Source organism: Xenopus tropicalis, chromosome 7 (assembly GCF_000004195.4).
Source record: "Xenopus tropicalis strain Nigerian chromosome 7, UCB_Xtro_10.0, whole genome shotgun sequence".
In the NCBI taxonomy this organism is placed as follows: Eukaryota; Metazoa; Chordata; class Amphibia; order Anura; family Pipidae; genus Xenopus; species Xenopus tropicalis.
Window position 1 is genome coordinate 99,081,757 of NC_030683.2, and position 20,615 is coordinate 99,102,371.

At 41.3% G+C, this 20,615-nt stretch overlaps 1 protein-coding gene across 3 annotated transcripts in view; it reads left to right on the forward strand.

Moving 5' to 3' along the window:
- The first annotated feature begins 11,052 nt into the window (after positions 1-11,052).
- The window catches only part of espn (espin), a 113,496-nt gene continuing 103,933 nt past the window's right edge, over positions 11,053-20,615 (forward strand). For 2 of the 3 annotated variants that reach the window (XM_018095454.2, XM_018095455.2), the window contains exons 1-2: positions 11,072-11,830; positions 18,433-18,626. In XM_018095454.2, the coding sequence (XP_017950943.1) occupies positions 11,537-11,830; positions 18,433-18,626 (488 nt within the window). In that variant the 5' untranslated portion in view covers positions 11,072-11,536. Of the gene's footprint in view, positions 11,831-18,432; positions 18,627-20,615 lie in introns of all 3 variants that reach the window. The other variant, XM_012967357.3, reaches the window with a different exon arrangement.

Genomic DNA, 20,615 nt, shown 5'->3' on the forward strand with positions numbered 1-20,615 from the left:
GAAAAGGGCTTGCTCACAGTAGTGCAGGGCTTGCACACAGTAGTGCAGGGCTTGCACACAGTAGTAAAGGGCTTGCTCACAGTAGTACAGGGCTTGCACACAGTAGTAAAGGGCTTGCTCACAGTAGTACAGGGCTTGCTCACAGTAGAAAAGGGCTTGCTCACAGTAGTACAGGGCTTGCACACAGTAGTGCAGGGCTTGCACACAGTAGTGCAGGGCTTGCACACAGTAGTACAGGGCTTGCACACAGTAGAACAGGGCTTGCACACAGTAGTACAGGGCTTGCACACAGTAGTAAAGGGCTTGCTCACAGTAGTACAGGGCTTGCTCACAGTAGTAAAGGGCTTGCTCACAGTAGTACAGGGCTTGCTCACAGTAGTACAGGGCTTGCTCACAGTAGTACAGGGCTTGCTCACAGTAGTAAAGGGCTTGCTCACAGTAGTACAGGGCTTGCTCACAGTCGTAAAGGGCTTGCTCACAGTAGTACAGGGCTTGCTCACAGTAGTAAAGGGCTTGCTCACAGTAGTACAGGGCTTGCTCACAGTAGTAAAGGGCTTGCTCACAGTAGTACAGGGCTTGCTCTCAGTAGTACAGGGCTTGCTCCCAGTAGTACAGGGCTTGCTCACAGTAGTACAGGGCTTGCTCTCAGTAGTACAGGGCTTGCTCCCAGTAGTACAGGGCTTGCTCCCAGTAGTACAGGGCTTGCTCCCAGTAGTACAGGGCTTGCTCCCAGTAGTACAGGGCTTGCTCACAGTAGTACAGGGCTTGCTCACAGTAGTACAGGGCTTGCTCTCAGTAGTACAGGGCTTGCTCCCAGTAGTACAGGGCTTGCTCCCAGTAGTACAGGGCTTGCACACATTAGTCCAGGGCTTGCACACACTCATGCTGGGATTGAGCACAATTAATATGTTAATCCTTTCCAACTCTCACGTGCTGGTAGTAGCAGATTAAGTCCTGATTATCTCATCATATATTAATTAACTAAAGCTTTTCTGCCTGTGATTTTACATAGACTTTGTCCCATATGTCAGCTCCAACAAAGGAAGCCGCTGGTGATCTGATACAATCATGGGATGTTAATCCCTATTAGCATATTTATGTATCTAGTCAAGCCATTCCCTTTTTTATGTGATGGAATGAGATAGAAGTTATTTGTAAAATAGGAGTAAAGAGTTTATTGCTAGGAATATCCTATGTAGCAGAGTGTTTAATCATATCAACAAAATGTACAGCAGTGATACCTATTATCGGTATAAGGGCAAAGACTCACAGAGCTACTAGTAGCAGATACTTGTCATGGCTACTAAAAGAGACATTTACTGATAACTGCCTCTACGTGTTTTAGCAGAGGCAATTCTGGCCAATAGTAGCTGCTACTACATAGCTCCATGTGTCTTTACTCTAAGGGCTGTGGCACACGGGGAGATTAGTCGCCACGCAACAAATCTCCCTTGTTGCCGGCGACTAATCTCCCCGATATGCCATCCCATCGGCTAGAATGTAAATTGCCGGTGGGACGGCATATGCGGTGCCGCGATTGCCGAAGTTGCCTCTTGAGGAAACTTCGGTGATTTCGGCAAATCGCCACGCTGCGTATGCCATCCTACCAGCGATTTAAATTCATATCTGGGAGATTAGTCCCCGCGACAAGGGAGATTTGTCACGGGCGACTAATCTCCCTGTGTGCCACAGCCCTAAAAGGTTGAAGATGATTAAACAAAAAAGGCCTATGCATCGCTTCGGGTTTCCGAAGGTTGCCTGCGGGAGGATAGATTCCTCTGCCAGCTAAAATACACTATAGATAGAAGTTATTTGTAAAATAGGAGTAAAGAGTTTATTGCTAGGAATATCCTATGTAGCAGAGTGTTTAATCATATCAACAAAATGTACAGCAGTGATACCTATTATCGGTATAAGGGCAAAGACTCACAGAGCTACTAGTAGCAGATACTTGTCATGGCTACTAAAAGAGACATTTACTGATAACTGCCTCTACGTGTTTTAGCAGAGGCAATTCTGGCCAATAGTAGCTGCTACTACATAGCTCCATGTGTCTTTACTCTAAGGGCTAGAAAAACTGCCCTGTATGCCATTAGCCTCAATTAGCTTGTACAGTAAATAATCTATAGATATATACACACAGTATGCACTTGTAAATAATGGTACACTGACTCCAGATCATAAATACATTATACAGTCAGAGACATAATACAGTTTGCGAGAGATGGTAGAGAATCAGTGGAAATTTTAGTCCCAAACACATTAAACACAGTGAAACATCCCAGACCCCCTTACCCTTCGAAAAAGCAGGTTTCCTGAGGGCTGGAGTAGATTTCAGCATTGTAACAAAACAAAGTCCGAAACATTTGCATTTGCATTGCTAAACGAGCTCACATGCTCCTCTATTGGTAGACATGAGAATAGCAGTGCCAGCTTTTCACTTTTTATGGGTTAATTTCTGTGACATCTACTCCCCGGGGAGTAGTGATTTTTGAATTCCTGACTTGGGGGCAAGTTTTGGTTGAATAAAAACAAGATTTACTACCAAATAAATCCTCCTGTGAACTGATAGTGTGCATAAAGGCTACCTAATAGCCAATCTTAGCCCTTATTTGGCACCTCCATGAACTTTTATGTTGCTTGTGTTGCTCTCCAAGTCTTTTTACATCTGACTGGGGCTCACAAGTAAGAAAGGTTGGGGACCCCAGATCTAGGGCCTCAGTAGGGCGCCTGTTTGTGGTAGCCTAATCATCAATATCCTAAGGGGCCCTCACTGTCATTGTAAAGTGGCAGAAATGATGATGCTTAAACGAATAATCAGATTTATACAGCATGAAAAGAGATAAAATATAGTTTATACTTTATCACACTCCATAATAAACAGATATAGATGATTATCCTAAAAAGCCAATATAATTCAAACAGGGGTGGTCTGCACTTAGTTACTTATTTTGTACACAGTATGAAATAATATGTGGGCTCATAATACTTTTAAAAAGACGCACAAGTAAAGGTCGATATGAATGTTTCTCACGTCTCAGTAAAAGAAAAGATTTAAGACCCTCATTCCCAGAGCACTCCTTGTGCAGTGTTTGGGCCATATTAGCCGCGGCTTTACATAAAGGGGCCTTTCAGCAATAAATAATGCCTGTGCTGCTACTGCCACCTTGTGGTAGAAATGAATATTACATGCAGATGCGACGTAAAAAAAATGTCTTCACATAGAACAGGTTACAGTTCTATTGAGAAATTGTTTTCGTTGTTCCAAATAGTGATTTCCTTACGTATACTGCTGCTTCCAGTTTAATCAAGCCTTGTTAGCAATTAAATCTCCCTATAATTATGACAGTTGTAAAAAATTTAGATAATGAATGTGCCTAGCTAAGGGCAGAGAAGTTAGCTCAGTATAATAACCTTTAAGTTACCCTTGGAGCTAGGACTCATCTCTTGCTCTGTACCTCGGGTTTCTGTCACAAAAATTTGGTTACATTAATGGATATAGAGATTGCATTGACCCAAATAGTTCCATCAGCTGGATTCTTGAGCCAGTGATGACTCTTGACTCAGGGTTTATTTAACATTCCAATAAAAATACAACATGTTTCCTTTGTACAATAGTGATGAGACTATACCATCCAGCAGTACAAAATGGACAATTTCATTTGTGCTTATACACCAGTACACATAGAAGATAAATGAACATGAATGATGGTGCATTCAGGGTAACACCTCAGAGAATAGGATCTCTCCAGTGGAAGTCTCCGTGGGATTAGTACTAGCCCTTTTCCTCTGGGGAGTACTAACTCCACACTACCTATCCTCTGCAGAGTCGACACTGGTTTGCTTCCTTTCTATCACTCCTAAAGTGCTCTATTTCTGTAAGTATCCTATCATTTATTTTCCAATCATGCCCCATTCCTCAACTTTACTAAGGCTTGAGTTACCTTAGTTCTCCTGTACTTGAGGCCTTCCTCCACCTCAGGCACTCCTGTACATCCACCTTCCAGCAAGGAGTCCAAAGATACAGAAGTATGGACTCCAATCCTTGCCATAGACCAGGGAACAGGACCTTTTTGTACTAGTTACAGGCCAAAGTAAGTAATGAGATGACATCACTGGGGCAATGACATTATGAGGACGGGAATGGGAGGACTCAAGGCAGGAAGTGGGCAAATTGTGGTGGTTGGAGAGCTATATGTTAAGAAGAGTGAGATCAAAGAGACTGAAAGTGAATCAGGTAAGGGGACAATTTGGAGAAAATTGTGGAACTGTAAGTATACCAGCTAGACTTCCATACCACCGACAGCACTCGGCGGTATGGAAGACTCTGGCAAAAAGGATTCTGGCAAATGCTAGAGGGGCTGCAGTAAGATACCATAGACAGTCACTATTTCCTGGGCTGGTGGGGCTGTTTGAGCCTCTTTTGAATTCCACCCACAGGGGCAGAGCAAAGGTCACTGCCCTGGGACCGATACATTTATGTTATTTATTCTGTATTTGGCCACTAGGTGGGGCATGCAGTTAAAATTGTCAGCAGAAGAAACTGCTAAAATTATTTGGAAAATTGAAAACTTCATGCAGACGTCTTTGAAAGCAGCTCAATCTTGTCATTTCCTTTTGAAGAAACTACAATACCTTCATATACTTTTAAAAATCAGAATCTGGCCTTTAATATCCTTATTTATATTAAATAAAAGACCCCATGAACTACTTGAACATCTGATCACACAACAATATAATAATGAAACTTGGACTTTCAAACTAATATTGGCCTTATACTCCAATATCTGTTTTTCTATCTTCATTTTAATATAGATAAATACAGTTACACAGTGCCCACTTATATTGATTATTATAACAAAATGCTATTTATTTGACATTACCTGATATATTTCAGCCCCTACAGAAACTGTGGTTTTCATCAGGTTTGCACTGGGTTTCAGGTCCAACAAATAATATAGAGATTATTCCACTGGGAATATATTATTTTACCTTGTCTTATCTAGATAAATACATTAATAATGTAGTAACGCAGAATACTGAAATACAAAATAAAATGTGATTATCGACTTTACCTTCTCTAGGTTGTGGGTGGGTTTCCACTGGTAGGGAAATCATCTTTTGCCGGACTGATTTGTTATGTGTGACCTATTTCATGAGGAATAAGAGACATTATGAGGAACAGTGATAGGCAATAACTTTTTTTGGGGGGATTGGCTTCTGTTTAAATACCAGAGGGTTGTAAGATCGTGGGTGCTGCTCTAAAGACTCAGCCCTGCCTGTGCTTGGGGGAATTGCTAGCAGATGGGCACCAAGATAAACCTTCTGCTTATAATTTGTGGAGTCTTCACTGTGGCAAGTACCGTCTCTTCCCTCTGGACAGACTGCTGGCAGGTAAAGTGCACTAACACGCCAGGATTACATATAAGGAAGGTCAGAGTATGGCACACACAGGCAGCATAGGGCAGGCAGAGTATGGCACACACAGACTGCATAGGGCAGGCAGAGTATGGCACACACAGACTGCATAGGGCAGGCAGAGTATGGCACACACAGGCAGCATAGGGCAGGCAGAGTATGGCACACACAGGCAGGGTAGGGCAGGCAGAGTATGGCACACACAGGCAGGGTAGGGCAGGCAGAGTATGGCACACACAGGCAGGGTAGGGCAGGCAGAGTATGGCACACACAGGCAGCATAGGGCAGGCAGAGTATGGCACACACAGGCAGCATAGGACAGGCAGAGTATGGCACACACAGGCAGCATAGGGCAGGCAGAGTATGACACACACAGGCAGGGTAGGTGAGAACAATGCAGGGGCTAGCAGCCTGAATCTGAAGTATGAACAATTCAGGGGCCAGTTAATCTCAGTATTGATACCATTTAAAGCTTACACAAAGGAAAGCAGTCACAGCAGTCAGACAGATGGGGGCTACACAGGGGGCACTGTATGATTGGACGGCACTGCTTTAATGTATCAAAAGTTAGGCCTCTTTTTATCCCAAAACAGTAGCATTGCTAAAAGCCCATGGGCCCCTGGACATAATTTGTTCCCTTACACCTTTAAAATCCATTTTTTCCAGTTATTATATATATATTATCATATCATCAGCAGAGATGGGACAAGGGGTACTGTAGCTGGGGCCCTGTGCCAGAGGGGGGATTCATGGGTTACGACGAGACTTGTTTGGAGTGGGCAGTTTATGATAGATCAGAAAAAGCAGATTATCTCTATAGGAAAAACAGAAGCCATAGATTACGAGTTTACGGGTTATGCCACCCGCATAATTCCTTGCTGTGAATTTTCCCTATATTCACTTTAAAGGAGACATATCCTATAAAAATTAAAAATGTACCAGTGAATTAAAAAAGCTTAAAAAAGTTGTATTTCAGACTGATTTATTGAGAAATTTAACCAAAAACCCACTAGCCCCGCCCATCTGTGCCACTTCCTGCTGGCTGAATTATCTGGATGAGCTGGGAGACGGTGGCCCTCAGTACACTGCACTGTAGGATAGGAACCAATCAGCAGCTAGGCTGACCTGATAGGGAACTGAAGCCTATCTTTGCTTGTGTGACTGCAGGGCTGTGATTGGCTATCTCCTACTGTGCTTCTGGCAGGGACCATTAGGACACGCCTTCTCTTCATTTCAAACTCTGACAGAGAAGTGATAGGATCTATAGGGAGCTCCAATAAAGGGGTCATTGTTACAGATAGGGTTAATTTGTAGCACAAAGTGAAACGAGCACCGTATATTATTCATAATTGCCTACAAAATTAGGGTTTTTCCCATTTATCCAATATGTCCCCTTTAATAGTTACTGCTTGCAAATGTGCACGTGATTGTTTCCAAGTCAATGGAGCATCAGTTACAGACATTTTGCCGCCTGCCCCCCTTAAACAAATAACCTTAAAGCTGTCATATGCCAGGCCCTCTGACCCCATGCCTTTGTTTATGCTCACTCCATTGTTAGCAACTGGTTCCTTTGTGTTTATTCATATATTACCCCCATCCATTTTACTATGCTGCACTATAATTTGGTACTTTATTACATTAAACAAAAATACAAACAGTAAGCAATGGAAAGCCATTTGAGAAAAATGTATAACAAGAAATTATACCTAAAATTATAAAACTGTAGACTACAAAACTGTAGATGCAAACAGTGATAACCCCTTGTAACCAAGTAATAGTCTAGTCTGCTGCTTAACAACCAGTGCTAAAGTGTCAATAGATTATCTAAAAAGACAAATGTTGTACCTTACAAAGAATATATTACCCGCTGGGATCCACATGAATGTGCCTGTTGATAACATGAAAGCCATCATTGCCCATTTTGTTATGCAAAGGAGCAGCTTGAAGTCCTATCTCCCTATTAGTCACATCAGCTTGTCATAAAGTGAATACCTGTCCCCTCTGATTAAATGTATCTCTTGCTAAAATATGTTGCCTGGGTATGGAAGATAAGGTCCCAGCAGCTTCCTTTTTATGATTATGTCCTCTACCATAAACCAACACTGGCTTTTCAAAGAACCAATCCAACGATCAGAGGAGAAGCCTAGATATATTGCTTGGATCAATAAGTGAATTTGTCCAATTTTCTTTCAGGAATGCCATGTTGTGCTGGAATCATTAGATACTGTGCATGAGGTGGGTTTAGTCTGGGGGAAGGCTGTATTTGCGCAGTTGTGTTAGCATTTTTAAATGGCAATGCTAATTGTATCACGATGAAGAAAAGCTAGAGAAATCTGCAGGACAATTGTACATGTAGGGTAAATTACATTACATTAACATTTATTTATAAAGCGCCAACATATTCCGCAGCGCTGTAAATGCTTGTTATCCAGGCCTGGACTGGCAATCTGTGCATTCTGGCAAGTGCCAGAGGGGCTGCTGAAAGATGCCATAGACAGTCACTATTTAGTTGGCTAATGGAGGGCTGTTTGGTCCTCTGTGTACTTGGAATGTCAAAGCTTATTTTAAATCCCAGTCTGTACCTGTTGTTATCTGTCAATATTGTCCTTTACAATAAAGTATATAGATACAGATTTTTGATCACACAGTGTGTCTTCTCTGTATACCGTACTGTGCAAACATATTAGAACCTCCAACCAACTGTCTTGTTTTATTAAATAACAAATCCGCTAGTGCATCTCTCTCCCTAAGATTTAAACACTGGGTAGTGTGCATCATACTGAGTAAGACAAATTGCTAACCTTAGTAACACAGTATGTTGGGTTGAAAAAAGACATACGTCCATCAAGTTCAACCATAATGCCTGTATATAACCTGCCTAACCTTGTGGCCCTGGTCAGTGTGGTATTCCATAAAAATTGCCCCAGCTTTGATACTTACCTTAAGGGCAGTGGCAAGCCCGCGATAAATCTTCACTACTGCGGGTTACTAATCTCCCCGAAATGTCATCCGTTCAGCAAGAATGTAAATCACCCATGGGATGGCTTACGCATTGCTTGGGTTTCCCGAAGTCGCCCAAAGTTTCCTTGAGAGGCAACTTCGGGAAACTAAAGCAATCGTGGGTGACTAATTAAGCAAAGTATCAAAGCTGGGGCAATGTTTATGGAAGAAACACATTCGTGGGATGGCACTTTGGGGATATTAGTTGTCCGTGGTAGCGAAGATGTATCGCGGGTGACTAATCTCCCCGTGCCCTAAGAGCACCAGGCTACTTTGTTGTATCCAAATTCCCAAGTATCCCCTGAGCCCACTGGGCAGGCACATGATCATTATTGTAATGTCTGTTGAGTTTGCAGGGAATAAGGGATACATGGGTAACTAGATCCAAAACAGTGGTTTTTAAGAAAATATTATTATTATGGAAGGTATGCATTGGCCCAGGACACAAGTCTAGTGATTTGACACACTGGGGGTTAACCATTATATGGCCAACCCCATCCCAGTGTTTTAACTTTTACTTCTCTGTTTTAGGGTAAATGAACTCTTTAAAAACTGAAATATTATACTTACATCAATAAATACTCCACAGTTGAGGGCACTGCAAACTGGGGCTGGTTGGGGCTGTTTAAAGCCCCCAAAACAGCCCACCATAGACATATATTGCAAGTCTCTGCGAAACACTCATATGCCTGATTGCCACTTGCAACCAATACTGATTTAAAGTTTTAGTGCAAGGAAAGGAAAACATAAAATCTGGACCTTATGTGGCACGTCCAGTATTGTTCATAAGAAATGCACATTAACAAATGTTGACATTGCTTTAAGTAAAAGTGAATTCACTGGGGTGCCAATATGTACTGGCCCATGGAAAAGTATAGGGCAATGAGCTAATTTCATCACTGGACAGTGTATCTTTTCTTAATAGGAGCAAATGCCTATGAAAAACACTTAGCAGCTGCAGAGGGGGGACATACCGACATTTTCCAGTAAATTTGCTTTTCTTCGTCCTTTCGTCCTTTAACTACAGATCCTACTCCTCCAATAGCTGAAGACAGCAGTGGGCATGGTTGGCATTCCTGATTTATTCATAGTACTGGCCTTGTGCTAACAGGGTAAAACCCAATACCAATTGTTTTCTGTGACTATGAATGTTTTCATTCATCCAGGTCATGGTATATGTAGTATATAAGAGGACAGTGGGTCCATTTTGTTACTTTGAGAAAGGCTGGGAGTCCAAACGAAACGTCAGTCTTTGTTATAATTTGATAATAAATTGTTCTTTTCCTTCATAAAGCTGGCCATACACGCACCGATAATATCGTCCGAAAACCCGTTTCGTACGATATTCGGTACGTGTATGGCAAGTTGGCGAGTCGACCGATATCGCAGGAGACTCGCCGATCGGCCAGGTTAAAAGACTTTGATCGGGCGCCATAGAAGGCGCCTGATCAAAATCTGCCTTCAGGGCTGAATCGGCAGAAGGAGGTAGAAATCCTATTGTTTCTACCTCCTTATCTGCTGTTTCAGCCCTGAAGGTTAGTGGTGGATTTGATGATCTTTTGTGTGACCGATGGTCGCACGAAAGATCGCAAATCGCCACGTGTGTGGCCACCTTAAGTCCTGTGTGGAGCGGCCCGTCTGTTTGGGTCTCTATGCATATTGGTGTGGATTGCACCCAGGCAACTGTTTTTGCTTTATCGTGAGTGCCCTTCTATATATATATATTTCCAGGATTTCCTAGTCTTGAATATGACTCCTTACTGTGGGTGGCTGTTGGGAGCAGCCTAGGGGCCCTCACTACAGCAGTGATCACTTGCTATCTGTTGTGCTACCCCCAATAGAAGCCTTATCTAATAACCTTGAATGCCAGTGATGAGGGTAGATACTGTAACACCCAGAGAGTAGCAGAAATGTATGGATCAGTTGTTTGCAGCAGGACAGACGTTGGAGACTGAGAAACTATTCAAATAAAAATAAATGTATAAACAAAGCATTAAAAAAAAAGACAAGAACAATACCAGTAAAATAGACTTATAACATAGTAACATAGTAACATAGTAAGTTGGGTTGAAAAAAGACATACGTCCATCAAGTTCAACCATAATGCCTATATATAACCTGCCTAACTAGCTATAAGACATTTACTGCAGTTAGTTCTTTATTGTAGTGATAGTTCCCCTTTTAAAAACTAAAAACCTTAAAAAATTAGGAAGAACTAAATTATTTGTCACTTATTAGTTATTTGTCTATTCAATATTATTTATTATTATTAACATTTATTTATAAAGCACCAACATATTCCACAGCGCTGTACAATAAGTGGGTTTCATACATTGGACATACAGAGTAACATATAAAGCAATCAATAACCGATACAAGAGGTGAAGAGGGCCCTGCACTCATATCAATACCCATATCAATACCCATATCAATAGAGCAGACTGAGTATGAGGGGCATATGCTGCCCAGGCAGTACTTGCACTGGTGGCCCTGGGGCTATATGATTGCTGTAGTGACTGGGTGGGTGAGCTGTGAGCTGCAGGGTTACTCTGGTGCTGTTGCTATGAGGTGTAACTAGAGTGGAACAGCAGGTGGTTTAGGAGCCATTTAGGAAGGGAGGGATTACACTTACTAAACGCATTTAGCCAGGCTGCTCCCTATCAGGCAGGGAAGAAAGAGGAGGAGGAGGGTGAGCTGGAAGGCTGGATAAAGTCGAGCTGCTGGGACAAGGGAAGGCTTGTTGCAGGGGCTGCAGAGGACAGAGATCAGGGCAATATCCCACCCAGTGCTGTTCTACTAAAGGTCATAGCATGATTAACCCTCACCTTCCTACTGAAACCCCCACCGTAACTTTATTGTAGGGATAAACAGCGAGCAGAGGAATGCCAGTCACGCCGCTTACCGGCTCAGCACTCGATAGGCCACTTGGGGCGCTGTGAGTGACGTGTGGGGAAAGTAAGTGCAACTAGGGAAAGTGGCAGAAGAAGAAGAAGCCTTTGCCCAGCTCCCCTGCGCGACTTTGGCGCAGCTGCCCCCAGGCTGATGGGCTGGCAGTAAGGCACAGGCGGTGCCCGGGGCATGGTGCTGAAGGGACAGCGGTGCGGGGAAGTTGGACACGATGACCCTGGAGAGGATATTGCAGGCGGCCAGGCAGGGAGATGTGGAGACACTGAGGAGCCTCCATACACTGGGACAGATACAGCCCGATGCAAAGGATCCCATGGGTGCCTCTGCCGTGCACCATGCCGCCCGGGGAGGCAAACTCTCCTGTCTCCGTTACCTGGTGGATGAGGCGCAACTAGTGGGCAACTGTCGGGCCAGGAATGGGGCCACCCCGGCTCATGATGCTGCTGCCACCGGTAACTTGTCCTGCTTACAGTGGCTGCTCACACAGGGGGGCTGCGACTTTGAGGTGAGTGACTGAACAGCACGGGGGGATCCATTTTGTGGCCCTCAGGTTGGCCATCCCTGAAATGAAACCTGAGTGCTCTGCCCCTAACTTGCCATGTAAATGGAGGCCTCAAGCATTGGCGGTGCCAGGCACTTATTGGCAATGAGCTGAGCCCGCAGTGCTGGGGGAGCAATGGGGGAAATCTGCAGGCACCCCAAAAGCAGAGAACTTGGGGGTGTATTGACATCTTCATTAAGTACATTGGGGAGGGTGTAGGAAGGATCCCTGAACCTCTCTGTGGCACCCCAATTATAATGGGGTTATGTTCTCATAGTATTGTGCTGACTTTTCACACTTGTGCTGTGCAAATAACCAGGTTTATTTACCTTTTTGCCTTATATGGAGAGCTTTGCTATAATGTATATGCATCCATGAAAGTTTATTTGTTATTCTATTAACCGGAGGTCGCACTATTGCCCCAAAGATCCTGCACAACAGGACAGAGCTCTCCATATTTCTTCCATATGAGCTATCACTGTGTGGGTAACATAATGCCATTACATACTGATAGCTAGCCTGCCATGTGTTGCTCTTTTCACCATCTGGCCCTAAGAGATTGGTATACGTACTATTCATCATCAGATAACATAGGATCAAGGTGTGTTATATGTTTAGAAGATACCTATATTTATTACTTATGTCCCTAGCATGATTTTTATCAAAGACAAACTTATTTTATATTATGCACCCGGAGAATTGGATACCTAATTACAGATGCTGCTTTATCATTGAGCAATACTAACACCAAGGCCTGGATACTGTAATGTTAAGGGTGTCTTTTATTCTGTATTTGGAAACAGTTGGAAATGAGGCCATTCTTGACTAAATGGTGCTGTTATTATAGGACTGGAAGTTTATTTTACAAGGCATGGGTAATATAAGTGCTTGTGTTTCTTAAAGAGGGCCAGTAATACCAACTAGAGTAAATGCCTATATGCATTTAAACATAATGTTCACATTTAATAAAGCATTTTTGGTCTGTTGTGGTTATATTCTAGAACTACGGATAAAATGATTTCTTCCAGCTTAGCATTATCTGGATTAAGCTGCTCAATAATAAATTGCCTCTATCATCAGAAATAAGGGGTGTGAGCATGAGTGGTTGCGACTAGAGGAAGGGAGATTACTATAAATAGCAATGCAGGGACAACTTTATCCCTTCTGTAAGGATGAGCCTACAGGTAAATTGAGTCAGACAAACAAAACATCCTGAAATAACCCCTGTATTGTCCACTCAGACTTCAGGAGGATCTGATACCTTAATCTGAGGGGCTGTGTAGCCCAGTGATCCCCAACCAGTGCTTCGTGAGCAACACGTTGCTCACCAACCCCTTGGATGTTGCTCCCAGGGGCCTCAAACCAGGTGCATATTTTTGAATTCCTGACTTGGAGGCAAGTTTTGGTTGCATAAAACCCAGTGTAATTGCCAAACAGAACCTTCTACAGGTTGCCAGTCCACATAGGGGCATTGGCTACAAATAGCCAATTATAGCTCCCCCCAGAACCATTTTTCATATACCGTATAAGCCGATCCGAATATAAGCCGAGGTACCTAATTTTACCTAAGAAAACTGGAAAAACTTATTGACTCGAGTATAAACCTAGGCTGGGAAATGCAGCAGCTACTGCTAAGTTTTAATAATCAAAATAAAAACCTATAAAATTACATTAATTCAGGCATCAGTGGGGTATATGTTTTTCAATATTTATTTCAAAGAAAAACAGTAAACTAGCTCTGTAAGCAGAGAAGGGGTTCAACAAAAACAATATGAGTACTACCCCACGCTCATTGCACATTGGCAAACTGGCAGCAGACCCAGTCCCGGAGGGATGTAAGGGGAAATAAGTATTGCTAGTGGGAGCCTAGGCCAGGGCACTGGAGAGAGGGTGCTAGTCTAGAGGAACCCATGGCACCCGACTCGAGTATAAGACAAGGGTGACTTTTTCAGCACATTTTGGGTGCTGAAAAACTAGGCTTATACTCGAGTATATACAGTACTTGTATTGCTCTCCAAATTCTTTTCCATTTGAATGTGGCTCACGAGTATAAAAGGTTGGGGATACCTGGTGTAGCCCAATAAATGGAATTTCCCATGGCTAGGACAATTCTCTAGGTAGAGATTTGAGAGTAGATATTCCCTTGTGTGATGCACAAATCAGCACAACAGTTTTATGTATGGGGCTGGGAGATATGGATAGTTGACTTTTTTCAACCCAAATTAGCTAGATCCCCACATCTTACACTTCCTCCTTCTCAGATTTAATGGTGCTGTCATAAAATGGCAAGTGCTCAAACACATGTGCCAACCAGAGCAATGTGCCAAGAGTCCCATACTGTATAAAAAAATAGTGGATATATTTGGGGGAGGGGGCATAACATTGTATATAAGATTACATTCAGCAGCCCACTTATTTGGATTGGGAGTATACTGTATTTGATAGAGCAAATGTTTACTGTGGGCATTAGTTCCCTTTTAAGTTAATTGGATAAAGCAATGGATACATTTCTAACATTTCTCTATACATTTTGGACTAGGATGTAGATAATAGAAACTAGGTCTGAACTGGAATTCAAAATAAGCCCTGGCATTTCATCTACACAGAAGCCCAAACAGCCCCTCACCAGCCCAATAAATAGTGACTGACTATGGCATCTTACAGCAGCCCCTCTGGTATTTGCCGCAATCCACAGATTGCCAGTCTGGGCCTAATAGGGACCAACCCAAAAAAGGCTAGCTCACCCAAACAGACCTTGGTACACACACACATATATATATATATATATATATATATATATATATATATATATATATATATATATATATATATATTTACAGACAGGAACAGAAACTTCCTTTATAATTGGGCAATGATTAGTTCTCACAGTTCAGCTCAACCATTGTGAAACTATTATATATCTGTTTGTGTGTGCCATATTTAGTGTAGTTTTGGTTTGATTCACAGAGGATGGAGATGGATGTAACACAAAACGCTATAGTTTTTAGAGCTTGGTTTGCCTGTAGGCTGCGAGTAAGGTGTACAGTGTAGCTTCTGGCAGTAGCGATGACAGCCTCTGTGCCACATTGAAATATAATATAGTTAAACTCTATACAGAGGAAACAGTATACACTGTATGACTTGGCGTATGTAGAGCATTCAACAACAAGCATGTTACAGGAACAGCATTGTTTACAATATAGTTGTCATGTAGGTGACTGTTGATATCTCTAAATTAATATATGTGCAATGCAAGCTTTATAATGAGAGATAATAAGTGAGTACCAACTCAGGGACAGAATAGTTTCTTTGGGGGAGAAGTTCTATAAAAGTGCAGGCAAAGAAAGGGTCAAAACTAATCCCTTGCTGAGGCTTTAAGTGGCATATTCGCATTATGTCAAGGATGCCTGCTGCGTTGTTGTCAAAACACTTGGAGCCAACTGTGGGCCAAAAGGGATGTCATTTATACCACCATTATTACTCTAAACTGTAGGACAATGTGCAACCATGTATTTGGCCTATAAAGGGACATTGTACCAAAAGCTGTGCATTGCCAGCTTTTAAAGTGCCTCTGATTAGACAATTATTGGACAGGGGGTTGACTGCTTGATGTACCTTATGTTAAAGCACTGAGAGTAGAACAACACATTTCTATAGCGCTCTATAACCATAGGAGCAACTGGGGATGAGCTGTGTGCAGTGTTAAATCTCTGCATGTGTAAGCACACAGAAATATGCACTGTTGTGGACTAAACATTTATTGTAATGGCTATAATATATTGACTGTGTGTTTTGCTGTAAGCACGCTGATCCCTAGTAGTTTAGCTTGTAGCTTAATATTTTTATTTTTACAGGCACCTTTCACATTCCGACTGATTCTAATTGCAGTTCCCCAACTAAATGATATGTAAATGCTGGGCAACAATAGGAATATATAACAGAAAGTTACAGTAGGCGTAACAAGGTCTTTGGCTGGTTCCCAGTGGATCCAGGCAACCTGGAAATATTGAGAACACTGTCTCTCAAGCCAATTTAAATTGCTACTAATAGAGCTTGATAATCTGGGACAGCAAATCATTTTGACTCTTTTTAAATTAGGGCTAATTTGATTACATGGTTATAGAATTATAGTTGTTCACCTTAAAATTAACTTTTAATATGATGTAGACATAAATATTCTGAGGCAATTTACAATTGTTTTTAATTTTTTTTTGTGGTTTTTCTGTTATTTAATCTGTTTTTATCTTTTTGTTCAGCAGTTGTCCAGTTTGGAATATCAGTAGCTATCTGGTTGCTAGGGTTTTGTTTACCTTAGCAACCAGGCAGTGGGTTAAATGAAAGACTAGAATAGGAATATGAGAGGGGCTGAATAGTAAGATAAGTAATAAAAAGTAACAAGATTAATACATTTGTAAGCGCACAGAGTAATAGTTTTTGGCTGTCAGGGTCAGTGACCCCCATTTGAAAGCTGGAAAAATGTAGAAGCAGAAGGCAAAAAGTTTGAAAACTATAAAAAATAAATAATGAAGACAAATTGCAAAGTTGCTAGGAATAGGATATTCTATAACATAGTAAGTTAATATAAAGGCGAACCATCCCTTTAATGTCATGGAGAATTGCAACATCACAGAGAGAGAAGATATTTAGTGTTGCTGCCAGCAGATGCTGAAATCTTGGGAACTTGCACATTGCCATGGTGTGTGTGCTTGTGTTGATGATGTGGCTTGTCTTAATATTAATATCAATCCCAAGTGCACACAATATTTTGGTCTATGCATCTGTGTATCTCCAGCCATGGGGCAGTTCAGCTACCAGCGTCTGGCAGTTGTGGGATGCTGGAACTTGTGTTGATAAACAGCTCTTGGCCAGAGATCTATGTCTTGCACCATATAGTTCTCTTCTGCATTATACAGGCTATGTACTTGGCTTCTATTGTTGGCTGCTAAAATCAGTTCTCTTTTTGTTAATATTTGACAGCCTACAGGGCCAACTGTAAAATAGAAGGGAACGTAAACTAAAAAAAAGTTGCCTAATGAAAGAAAATGACATTTTTAGCAACTTATATACATTAATTAACAAATTCCAATATTTTTTGGAGTTATTTGTAAATGTAACTGTAATTGAAAGCAATCAGTGTCGCCCAGTGGGCCCAGGTTTCAGTGTCAGTGGGCCCTCCTGTAAACTCAGTAATTTCATTGTTATGTCTATACCACGGACAGCCCCCAAAAGAGAAAAAATGGAAGGAATTACAGATAATAATAAGTACAGAGAAGTGATTAAGAGAAGAAGGTGAGTGAAAAGAGAAGGAAAAAAAGTTTGGAAACTGGGGACCCAGTTAGGTTTTCTCTTGGGCCCCAGGCACCCCAGTCCAACACCGAAAACAATACCTATTTGTTGCATTCTATATTTCTGCTTCTGCCTTTTGAAACAGTGTAGCAGAAATTCACTGGTCTGTGAATCAGACTGCTACAGTCTTTCAAAATTCAGAACCACCAGGGAGTGGAATAGAAAGGGACAGACATATACTGCTTTAAAATATCAGTGATATTTATGATGATAAATATGAGTATGATTTGATGTTGAATGCATTGAAACTAATGATAATGGTCCACTAACTACAGCCTTGTAGGAAAAAGCTGGGTGAGAGTTGTGTACAGTATAAATGGATGTTTGGCATTGGAATTATATATAATATTGCTCAGGTCTGCCTTCCCATGTTACAAATGAATGGAAATGGTTGTGTTCACAAGGTCTTCCCCCATAGCTTTAATCCACTCTGTGCTGGCCATAAGGCATCCCAGGCAGACAGCTTAGCCTAAGTGGCTTAGAGAGGCACAAGACTGCAGCCAAGAGCTGCCTCATATTTGTTTCAATGTATGTTTGCTCTGGGATGTAAATAATGCACTGCTCTTTTAAATAGCAAGGGACATTTTTTGTTATGATCATTTTTATATAAAAATGTGCTATTACTATTTGCTCACATCTAGCAAAAAATATATATGTATTTAAATATGTGTTTGCTGCCCATTATTTAACAGTAGATAACAGTTTCTTGACACTAGGGGCATATACCTTATAGTGTGTAAGCCAACATCACTGATGATGTTGCCCCTAGCAACCAACCAGATATTTGCATTTGTTTTCTAACTTGTAGGTGACCGTCCAAATCTAACTGCTGATTGGTTGCTAGGGGCAACATCACCCATGATGTGGGTTTACACACTATAATAAATATGCCTCTGAAATTCATAGACTGGCAGACAGTGGATGCTGGGGGTTCTCTTTCTCTAGTCAAAGACTGAAGGCTGTTGAGCTACATGGACTTATGCTCTCAATTGCCGACATTGTTAAGGATTTACATAGAGGAGGACACGCAATGATCTGATTTCAGGGTGGCCTATTAAATTAGCCAATAATATTGGCTGGTGTGGAGACAGCTTTGTTTAGTAGCCACATGAAAGTCCGGGCACAGTAAGTATTTCTTCTCAACCAGCAAAATTCATGGCTATAGTTGATATGACATTAACAGAAATACTCTTACACAATCTTTTTTTTCTCCCTTACAGGATAAGGATAATTCTGGTGCCACTATTCTGCATTTAGCAGCCAGGTTTGGTCACCATGAAATTACCAGTTGGTTATTGCGCTTTGGGACCAATGATGCGATGGTTCCGACAGACACGGGGGCACTACCTGTGCATTATGCAGCGGCCAAAGGAGATCTCCCTACATTGCAGCATCTGTTAGAGTATTGTCCAAAGTAAGAATATGATTCCTTTCATTTAGTTTTTTTCCCCTATAGTGTAATTTGATTGATGCTATATTGCTCATTTGAGTTTAAGGGAATTTGATCATAAAAGGATGAATGTTTAGCTGTTGTAGTAACATATAATGAGTGCATGTAACTAACCCTCACCAATTAGGACTGGTCTATTTTAGCATATTTCATATAGTAGCAATGCGTTGGTATGGTTCATTGCTGATAGTCCAGGTGCTGCTCATGCCCTTTGTTTTCTGTGCCTGTACAATCTGACCTATTGTGTCTATACTCCATATGATGTTATTATGATTATGTGAGTATTAATATGATAGGCACAAATGTGCCCTAATTATAGGTGATATGGTCCATTGTAGATGTGTCCCTTACTCTGTGTATCAATGCTGTCACCAGACCTTGATGACTTATATTATAGGCATCTGTCCGTGCCCCTCAGTTGCTATATTATTGTCTGTTGTAACTTTTGTAGGCCAAATATGAATGGAAAATATATTACCTTTGTCAGGTCTGTATTCCTTAGGCATCAACACTAGTGAGATGGGCACTTGAAATGATGAGATGGTCACGTGATTATTTGCTTTGTCCTCATTTCTCTAATAATTCCAATTAATTAATTCCAATCAGTTTATAATCAGGACATACCTGTGAAATCAAATTCTTGGAGGCTGCCATCTTAGATTGTTTGGCCGAACCACAAACTTGGCAAAGGTCACAAGCTGATGTGATTGGGGTTCATCTAACTGGGCTGCAATGATTGCATGAAATGTAATAGAAAACATTTTACAAGCAGTGCAGCCTAGTAATTTGCATTTTCAGTTAACCTTCAGCCAAGGAACAGTCAGTTGGTAAATATAATAAGATATACAATGTACTATAACATTAGCTATAGATAAATACATCAGTTTAACTGAATGTTGGTATCTTATGAATAAGAATATTGTATTTTTTGTTCACCCAAACATCCTCAGCAAATGAATTTGTGGAGGCCAGCTCAGTCTTGCCATGTTTGCCATATCCAAGCTTTGACAGCGTGTTTGATTTCTTAAACATATCAGCAAAGAAGGATGCTGGGATTATCCCTTAGAGTGTCATATTAATGGCTTGTTATGTTTGAAAGGGATTTGCTGGAGGATTATAAGGGTTCTGGAAAAGCAAAGGAACTTTGACTATGAGGTGTTATCTTGTAGCTCATATAGATTTGAAGTCTAGTTACTTCATTTATTTGTAGTTTTCATGAAGACCAGAATAAAGAGCCACTTAGAATTAGGAATGAATAAAAAAAAAAGATTTTGTTAAATTTCAAACTGAATCCAGATTCTAATGTGAATATTTAAGTCTGAGCAAAATTCCTCAGTAGAATTTCATCTGAAAAAAAAGTGTTTACCTTCTGATGTCCTGAACTAAGAATTTTGTCTCAGAACCAGATTGTGTATCTGATGCATGCCTACTAAGAACTAACATCCACGGTGTCACTCACCCACAGATGCAGCTACGCTATGAGGTTGTGTCTTTATATCCTATGTAGTGTCAACTAATAAGCTCAGCAGAACAAACCTTCTGTTTATTTGAACCAAGTCAATGGAGGCTTCTTCAGCCAAATCTAGTCACATGCTGTTAGGCTCTGTATTTAGGCTTTGGCCAAGCTGTATCCTGCATCAGCCTTCTCACATGGTCTTCTAGCTTGATTCCAATCAGTACAAATAAGTAACACATAACCAATACAACATTATATGTGCAATACTATATATTACTTATATAAACATTATACAGAACAAACCAAAGTAACACATAACCAAAACAGCTAAGGATACATGGCACATGGAAAAGCAGACACAAATCCGACATTGGATGTCGGTTTATACTTCGTAGAATTATAAGGGTGCCATAGACAAAAACTTAACTAGCAAGGTCTCAACACTTCCTGAGTATCTATAGGCATCTGGCCAGCTAAAGGATACACAGGCACGTCGC